The sequence below is a fragment of the Coturnix japonica genome, chromosome 15 (assembly GCF_054131305.1).
Source record: "Coturnix japonica strain WE chromosome 15, WE-NBRP24, whole genome shotgun sequence".
In the NCBI taxonomy this organism is placed as follows: Eukaryota; Metazoa; Chordata; class Aves; order Galliformes; family Phasianidae; genus Coturnix; species Coturnix japonica.
In genome coordinates, this window is record NC_140677.1 from 12962053 (window position 1) to 12971508 (window position 9456).

A 9456-nucleotide genomic window follows, 5' to 3' on the forward strand; every position below is an offset into this window, starting at 1 on the left:
TCCACCACTCAGCAAGATGCCAGACTTTACCTTATGTCCTTGGGAAGTTATTGCTCTTGGCAGCTTAGACTGTATCCTAAATGGCACTGGATGTTGTAAACCAATGTAGGTGACTGGCCAAGAAGAGATCTCCCCAGTAGGAATGAACAGGGCCAGTGGCTTGAGAGGGAGTAGGACCTCACAGTTTCCTGCACCTTGAGAACCAGCTGACTGTAAGAGCTACACTCGCTTTCCCCACAGAAATACACTTTGCCTAGTTAAAAAGGGGATTTTCAGGTTATGCCAATTCTCATAGCTTAGGACTGTGTTTGCAGTGTGCTGTCAGTTGGTACTGCCGGAAAACCTGATCTGCTCCTTACTTTGGTCTCCAGTAGCAACACAGGTTTCTCCCTTATGATATCCTGACAGAAGCCCTAAAAGCTTATCTATCGTTTTAAATGAAAAACGTCTGGGTGTGACAACACTTACAGCTATGGCAGTGGCACGGGCACTGAAACCTTCGAAGACCTGGCTTTTTTTTCAGGAGGGTAATAGCAGAAATCATCAAGTTTGTCTAAAAGGCGGCCATTCTGTGCCTGGGAATGGAGAATGCTCTGCCCCTCATTTGCAATAACCAGTGACTCAGCAGCTTGGGCTGCCTGTGCTGGGGTGATGGGCTCACAAGGCATCAATCTCCCATCATTGATCTTCCCCCTCTACCTCTCTTTTCCCAGAGTTGTGACACGATTGGTGTGCATTAATTCTGCACCAGTGTGAGATTTGCCCTGTGCATACCTTGATGCCTGTGAGTGGTGGAGGTTACTTGCCACCTTTCTCAGAGCCTGGATGTTAGCCTTTAAAGGAAAGTGTGCTTCATAGGAAGTGGGTATGGAAGGGCCAGGAGAGCAGCTGAGGCTCTTCCTAACTCTCATAGAATGGAACGTCATTAAGCCCCCCAGTGAAAAGATGATCCCACTGGCAGAATTTAGCTTTTATCAGGAAAATAACTTAAGAGTATTGGAAAAAAAAATTGTATTTTAAGCTGAATTCCAATTTCAGCAATACTTGAATTAAAGGTTCTGTGCTATTTGTTCATATTGATATTATCTTGGAGCTGGGAGGCTATTATTGGAATTTCACTCTCTAACACGTCCATTCAGTTACGTTGGCTTTGTGCACCACTTATGACCTTTTTAATATTCAGTCATTTGACTGACTGCCTGTTCTCATTCTTTTTGCTATTTACAGTTTCACAGCCCCGTGGGGAAGGAATAACCACACCGACTGTTAATGAAAATGCAGACGGCTGAAATGAGCAAAATGGTTTCTGTCACTGCTACAGCACAGTGTACTCCCGGTGCTAAGCAAGAACTGCAGCCTCGCTGTGATGGCAGTGCTCAACCCTCCTCCCACTGAAGGTGCTGTGCTGTTTTGCCGTTATCTCATTGATATGCAGAGCAGAAACAGCATTAAGTAGCTGCTCCAGCAAAAATTCTACCATGATGCTCTGAAATTGCAAAGGAAACGGGAAATTGTGAGTGCATGTTCCTGATTTTATTTATTTATTTATTTATTTATTAATAATGACTGTTGTTTGGTGTTTTTTTTTACAGCCATATAGAGTAGAAATAATAAGGAATGAAGACTTAAGGTGAGAACTTAAGAACAAGAATCTCTGCAAAAAAAACAAAACAAAAACAGGCTCAAGGAGTTATATTTGTGCTCCTGGTCAGCAAAATCAGGCTCGAAAAGATACATTTGGACTTTCAATGCAACTTTTTTGTTGCACCAGAGCAATACAGGACTCAGAAGGGGAGAAAAGTGGACTTTTGGTCCGTCTCTCACACGGTCATGACAGCACGGAGATGTCTGTAGGCTGTCTGTAGCTAAAGCAGCCTCCAGGCCACTAAGGGTGAAGGCCTCCTTGAGCAGCCACGGAGACTCCATGGCACTGAGACTGCAAAGCACCAGGAGCAGCTCGCCCTGCTGCCATGGGCTGGTGCTGCAGCTGGAGGTTCTGCCCTATTTTGAGAAGTTTAATTTGGAAGAACCAAATGTGGCCAGGATTTGGGGGAAGATATGTTATTGGTAGCGTTGTATACACAGCTCAAACCCAGGTGATGGATTTAGAGCAGAGAATTGGTAGTATGTATAATAACAGACAATTATGCATTTATGAAGCTAAGGTTTATGAAGACATTCCTTCAAGCCTGTCAGAATGAAAGACAGAAGATACTTACACACTTAAGTAAGCAGAGAATGAATGTGAGGTTAGAGTAGACCATGATTCATTTTTTTTCTGCCTGTTGTATTACATTGGCTTTGATAAGGAGTGCAGGGAGCACTCCTGGGCTGAGGGCTGGCTTTCATTTGCTTATTTTGTGTGTGGCACAACATTTGAAAACCATGTGCAGAGTAAGCAGATACTGGAGGAAATATGGGCTTCAACCCACAGGGTGAAACTGACTTTATAGTACTGTGAGCTATCTGCACCATATTTAGCCTCTGATTTTCCCATACATGCACACTGTCCCTTGTTAAGTACGTGTATGAAGGTTAGTTTTGCATGCTTGTGTGCTTTGTGTCATGGAAAGATGGCGTGGTATTATCACACACTGGGGCTGAGAACAGGGTCTACCAGTACTTCACTGCACTGATGTGCCCTGTGTCACAGAACAAATGACAACCGGTATGACACAGCATCAAATGCAAAATGAGAGACATGGATTTGATCAACCTTGTTAAGAGTAAGGGAAATAATGACCAAAGAGGGCTTCTATGATTGCAGTGGGAAAGCTGTAGTCAGCAATGGCATGGTTTATATCCTTCTGTATTTCTAACCTTATTGTTGTCTGATCTGATCTAAAGCCTAAAGGCTTCTTGCAGGGTGAAAACTGCATGGGGAGATAGAATCTAGATGAGACACCTGTCATCATAATATCAAAGCACTTGCACCAGTGTGGAAGTGGGAGGTTTTTGTTTTAAGAGAATATACACACTTTCTTTTTGTTGGACTCTGTGAGCAACATGACTCAAAATGTCCTGAACCACTGGGCTGCAGAGACACAATTCAGTTTCAAAAACACAGTGAAGTGTAACTAATCCAGCATCTCCCAATATACATTTGCCCATCATTTCTTATTGTCTTCATCCCAGAAAGAAAAAGCATGAAATAACTGCAAACACTTCAACAGCATTCTCTGAAGTAAACACAAATCAAATATAAATGTTTGCGTTCCAAAGAGTAACAAGAAAAGTCACTGGGACTCCTAACCATGCAGGTGAAGTGGAATTTCAGCACAGCAAATTGTTGTAGGTAAAATGCCTAGGCTACAAACCTCTCTGGTTAGCTTCAAGGCAAGGATAAATGCATTTAGGAGCAGTGATCTTGGGGTTGGCTTTTGTGAATGGCTGGAAAGAAAAGTGTGGTGATAGATAGGTGAAATATGTGACTGATAAGGGTAAGTGGCAAATAGTGTAGAAGCCTGGCAAGGGCTGAAGCTACTGAAGTATGGGGAAAGGCAGATATCTACAAATAAAGTACCTAAAATATGAATGGTGATAAGGAGGACAGCAAGAAAAATAAGCACTGTAAACCAAATGAAAATATATGGCCTAAGCTTTGGTTGTGTTCAGTGCAATTATCGCTGTGAACGTTATCTGAGTGTTTTCCTTGCCTAGCAAGAAGCAAATGCATCCCTTTTATCCCAGAATTAACAGAATAAGGAAAAAACCCACAGAATGGGCAGGAATCCTTCTGCAGCCCATTCCCCTAGGAGAGAAAGGGAGAGGGTGAGACACCCCTGACATTCAGTGAAGGAATCCAAGATACGCCTGCTGTGTGCCAAGTCCAAATCTGTCCCTTGTGAGAACGTTACTGGATTGGAAACATTCAGCACCAAGGAATCTGTGCTCGGAAAGCCGCTGGCTCACAAGCAATTTAGATTTCAAGGATCAGAGGGAAAAGCACAGCCTCTTCCCCCATATTCCCTAGTGCAAAGGGGGGACCCTTGTGCAAAGTTATTTGTGCTTCACGCTAGTCCTGATTAAAGAATAAATGCTTTTGTCCTGATGAGCTGGGGGCACAGATCCCCTTTCTCCTGTATGTGCTTGAATTCTCCAAGCAGTTGGAGTGGGTTCACGTATCTCCTCACAGAGCACGTGCTGGATTTTTTTCTAGGCAATTTTGACTCCTCTGCAATGAGCTCTCATGAATGAGGCTGATTGGAGCTGTTGCTAATGAGGGCAGGTTAGGGTATGGAGTACATTCACTCTGTTTCTGGAGCAGTGATGACATTGAGACCACTTGGCTGGCAGAGTCTGGGCTCTTGAGAAGAGGTGTGTGAGTGGAGCCATCACCTCCAGCCTTGCATTACCTGTGGCACCCAGCAGACTGCACAGCACCGTGAGCTTCAGGTGCATTCATTTAACAGAATGGGCTACTTGTTCTGTTGAACTGACGAAACTGAGAAGTATTAAGTGACATTACAGATGTATTTCCCAGCACAAGAAGTTAAAAAAGTGTAACATTCTTTAAAGCATTTATAATTCAGTCTCTTGGCCTTCTGCTGAGGGATATATTAAAGCAAATATTGCATTTTGAAAACACTGACAGGGTACCGTCAGCTGCACAAGCCATGCATCTACATAACTTTTTGGTTTTGCTTCACTACTATGTTTCTACTGTATGTAAGTGAGAAAGGGGTATGATAGGAGCTCAGGTTGCTCCTGCGTGCTGCTCTGGGGAGCATTTCCTAAAGATCAGCCTGCTGGTTTTGCCAGGCTGGGGGTTTTTATAGCTATTAATTGTCATTAAAACCATGCAGAGAGCAAACTGTACAGCTTTCTAACAGTTCTTCCCATAAAGAAGACTATGAGAAACAGACAGGTTTGACAGAGATGTTCTGAATCACCTTGGCTTTGCTTTCCACTGAGGCCATGCATTAATGTGTCTCAAGTACTTGCAGCAGGTTGATTTCCCTTTGGGATTGCCTTTGCACATCCCACAGAGCTCAGTGCCCAGTGTCCTTGAGCGTTCTGGGGCCAAGGATGCCAGGACATCCACCAGGAGCCCCACAGCCCCTTGGGAAGTGCTGAGGATTGGCCATAGCTGGCTGTGAGGCATAGCCCCCTGTGCTGAGGGCTGTGCGCCTCCTCCTTTTGATCCCTGAGCATCCCTCTTTGCTCTCAGCCCTATCACAGGGAGGATCAGTACACCTACTTCTCTTCCTGCAGTTTTTCTGGTTGCCAGGGAGACAGCAGTCTGTCTGGGCTTTGCAAAGCAGGCCTTTGAGCCTGACTCCTCCAAGAACATCCAGGGGTGGGATGCTTTTTCTCTCATGCACAAAGTAATTCCCCCAGAACCAGCCCTGTACCTGTGCTGCACACTGCTGTTTCTCTCTGCACTCACAAAGCCATGTATAGAAAGGGCAATGGCCGAGGACAGGGCACGATCCCTGAAGCACAGGACCCATTTGCTACCAGTGTTGTCTGTGCATCCAGCAATCCAGAGGTTTCCCTCAGTACTTGGTGACCTGGAACATTTTCTTTTTATGCCTTTCTTGCAAAAAGAAAAGCTAAAGAAAAGCATGTAAGGATAGGATGTTGCACAATAAAACAAGTGCTGCCTTTATGCACTCTGTCAGAGTGAATACAGAGTGACTATGGATGTGCAGGATTTGGGTTGCCCATGGTCACATTCTCTGTTGTTTCACGGGCATGAGGAAACTGCATTCTAGGAAATTCTGCCACTCCCCTCTTCCTTTCTTTCACTGCTTCCCTAAGCATATAAGAACCCAATTAGATTTGTTTGTCTGTGCTTATTTCTCCTCATGCAAGGCGCAGCTCCTGTTGTGGAAGGTGTGTGTGCTTATTTGTGCTGCTGGCCATAGGGAACACTGGAAAATGCAAACGGTGGTGCTGCCTGAAGCCTGCAGACATGGATAAAATAGCTTTGAGGCTGGGTGAATCTACAGTCTAAATAACAAAAGATACAGAGATATTCAGGGGTCTGATAAACTCCACAACTGCATCAGAAAAAAAAAATAAAAGGAGGTGTTTCCTCTGAGATACAAAAAAAGGCAGAGCACGCCCACTGCAAGATGAGGGCAGGCAGATGGTTTTGTGTGTAAGACCAAAGCTGGAGACGGTGAGGAGCTGAACCTGGGAAGGGAAGATTGCTGTTCAATGACACAATGGGCTGTGAAGGCAGGGATAACAACACAGCGCAGGGACTACATTCAACAGGGGAATAGAGACAATACTGAAAGCATCACCATTTTTAGAACACGTTTCAGGCTGAGAACACATGTTGCTAGGAAACTTTTATATTAAAAGGCATTCATCTTTAAACCACAGTAACAGTGTTTCCTCCGTGCTGGGGAAGTTCTTTCAATGTCAGCCCTGACATTACTTAGACAAGCAGGATGAGAAAGGAAGAAAAATGTCTTGAATTGTCTGGGGCAAAGATTAAAATCTAAGATTATTTTTAGATATCTTGCTGCATTTAACTGAGCTTTAGTCATCCTGGTTTGACTAAAAGGAGACTGACAAACAAAGATGACCATGTAAGATGTTTTATGGAATGAGAACTGAGGTACATGCTTTAGTTAGTCCAACCAGGAGATAACTTGGCTTATGGCAAAACTCAACAGGATACCATCTGGAGAGAACAGCAGCTGATAAAATCCCTTCAGGCAATTGCATTCTCATCCACAGGGTTTCTGGCATTGTTTCCTGGCTTTATAAAAATTCTGTATACACTTCTTTGTAGCTTATGTAAACTCCTTTAAAAATCCCCATGCATCAGATCTCTCGAGGCCAGTTTTTATTATTTTTGCTGACGTTCAAAACTTACTTCCTGAGCAGAGAAATCCTTAGAAAAGAGAGGAACTGTCTGTGGGGTTCTCTGCAGGGATGAGACACTCTGGTCTTGTTCTAGTACATCGGTATATCAGGAGCTGTGTTAATAGGCTTTTATTAATAATATCCCTATGTGACGTGTCCTAGTGTAGCTGGAGCTTTTCCAGTGTATGTTCAGCTTCAGCATCCTCACATGTGTTAATGAGAACAGAGAGCTCTTCCTCTCTGTCTGGCACCTCCAGGAGGCAGAATTCTGCTCAGGGCGAGTCCTGCAATTCTCGATGGATTCACTGAGGGGAGAAAATGCTCTGTTGGGAAGATAAAAGTAACATCCTTTGTACCTTCATGAGAAAGAAAAGACTTCTGTTCAACGAAGGTCATTTTCTGGGCAGAGATTATTGCCTTTAGCACATCAGCTATAAACTGGAAAAAGCAGATGAGCTTTTGAGCTCAACCTATTCATAACTTAAGAGTCATCTACTGAACCAGAGCACAAAAGTAAACTTCAACTTAAGTATCCATTGGCTTTGTTAGCATATGTTGCATGCAAGCTCCTTTTCATAGTGTTTTCATACGGACATGCGGATTAGTTTAACAGTTGGAAACCTTTCAAGGCAGGAGCCATCTTTGTTTTCTGTGCTGGTAACACCATTCGTTTCATGCCTGATGCTATTTAGGCACTGACAGAATATAAATGAGTAACAACAGATGTTTGAGTCCCCCCATGTATGTTCGTGCAGGCACTCATTCTGCAAACACTGATGCAGAATGCGCAGGAGCGTGACACTTGGACAATTAACCTCATAACCAGTGGGATGGATGAGTAGGATCAAGAGCTGAACGTTACATAAGTAATAATTACATTGCAGAGCATCTTTCTGCAATGCCCTATTCATCTTCCTTGTAGGAGTTAGAAAACAAAAATAGCTGAATGCTTAATGAAGGCAGGCTAAGCAGAGATCGCGGTCACCTCTGAATCCATTCCAAAGCACAGCTCCCAGCCTGACGGCAGCGCGTTCTCCGTGGTGCCACTTGGTGGAGCTTAGTGATTTTGCCTATCGCATACATTGTTTTGCACTTCTTTTTTTGGTTACACAATCAGGTTGGCACTGGGCCCTGAAAACTGATAAAATCCCCACTCAAGAAGTAAAAGTGTACCATAAGTTCTAGGGAAGAAGATATTGACTCCGGTTGAATTTGGTAGTCATCACTTCTCCTCCTGATAGCAGTAAAATATACAGCGCTTGGCTTTTTGAAAAATAAGAATATAAAGTGCTGGCTTAAGGCTTTGGCATTCTTGTCATAAAGGAGGAGAGAGGTGTTGAATTATGTCATACTTTATATGTGTGCTTGTCCTCAACTCACATGCGAACAATGAGCAGATCAGTGGTTAAATAGGAGAATCATAGAATCACAGTATCATTAAGGTCAGAAAAGACTTCTAAGATCATCCAGTCCTACCATCTATGTACCGCCAATACTGACCGTGGCCCTCAGTGCCACATCTACGTGTCCTCCAGGGACAGTGACCCCACCACCTCCCTTGGCAGCCCATTCCATTGCCTGACTACTCTTTCAGAGAAGTTTTTTCCTAATCTCCAACCTGAATCTCCCCTGGTGCAACTTGAGGCCATTTCCTCTCATCCTATCAAAATGACTGATCACACCCCACATCTGCCTACATCTGCACCAGGAGCTAGGCAGTGTAATAACACTGAAGCTGTGGGCTAATTATGTGCCCAGTTAACACACTTGTGCTCAGAGCTATGTGGAAACCAAGGGTATGACAGCTATGGAGATGGCTCAGGACAGGTGGTGGGCTTTTGGCTTCCCAAAGGAATTGGAAGAAATAACTGTGCAGCATCTTGTCATTGAAGTACTTCTCATGTTCTTAACAAAGAAACATACCATTACATATTTATCAAGTACTGAAACTGACATTCTATCAGTGTTCTTCTGGTGTGACTTTTGACAAGCGATGAGCAGACTGCTGTCAGGAGCTCTGGGAGCCATCCAGAGCTGGCTGTGATCATCTCTAACACACGTACCATTGGCTGATGTTTGCTGTCTGGCCATTAGTACATAGAAAAGAGCAGTGCTAAGTAATTGTGCCCAGGAGGAGGACAGAGCTCTAACTGACCCATAGCATCCACAGACCCTCCTTGCACAGTGCTCACTCTTTGCTCATGCCCTGCCTGCACTGACAGACCCCGGTAGCTCAAGTTGTTGTGTATTTTCTGATTGTCTCCTGGTGTTCCAATAGGGCAGCCCATGGAAGACCAGAAATCCCATACCTCGGTCACTTGGTGCTGGCTCTCCATACACACAGGTGTTTGTTTTCAGCCGTGTGTGCCACAGTCTCTATATTACCTGTGCTGTTTACCTGGTATCTGTTTTCTCAGTTCAGTTTACTGCTGCAGCAGAAGCTCTTCAGGATTTCAGCTGTTGTTCACAGCAGGGCTCAATGTCTGTAGGCAGGAGAGTGGCTACAAGCCCCTGTGGCCTCAAGCCCCACCGCTTCTCCTTGTTCTTGTCTGTAAACAAGCCTATTTGCTGGCATGTTTGTTACATGTTTGTTAGTTCTGCCTGCTCTACTCCGTCCCTTACTTTTCTCTA

At 44.2% G+C, this 9456-nt stretch overlaps 1 protein-coding gene across 4 annotated transcripts in view; it reads left to right on the plus strand.

Annotated features, from left to right (window-relative positions):
* The window catches only part of CARD19 (caspase recruitment domain family member 19), a 66420-nt gene extending 61518 nt beyond the window's left edge, over positions 1-4902 (plus strand). The window contains exon 5 of one of the 4 annotated variants that reach the window (XM_085516526.1): positions 1228-4902. In XM_085516526.1, coding sequence (XP_085372652.1) covers positions 1228-1289 — 62 coding nt within the window. In that variant the 3' untranslated portion in view covers positions 1290-4902. The remainder of the gene's footprint in view (positions 1-1227) is intronic. The other 3 variants (XM_085516516.1, XM_085516525.1, XM_085516521.1) reach the window with 3 other exon arrangements.
* Positions 4903-9456: the final 4554 nt, after the last annotated feature.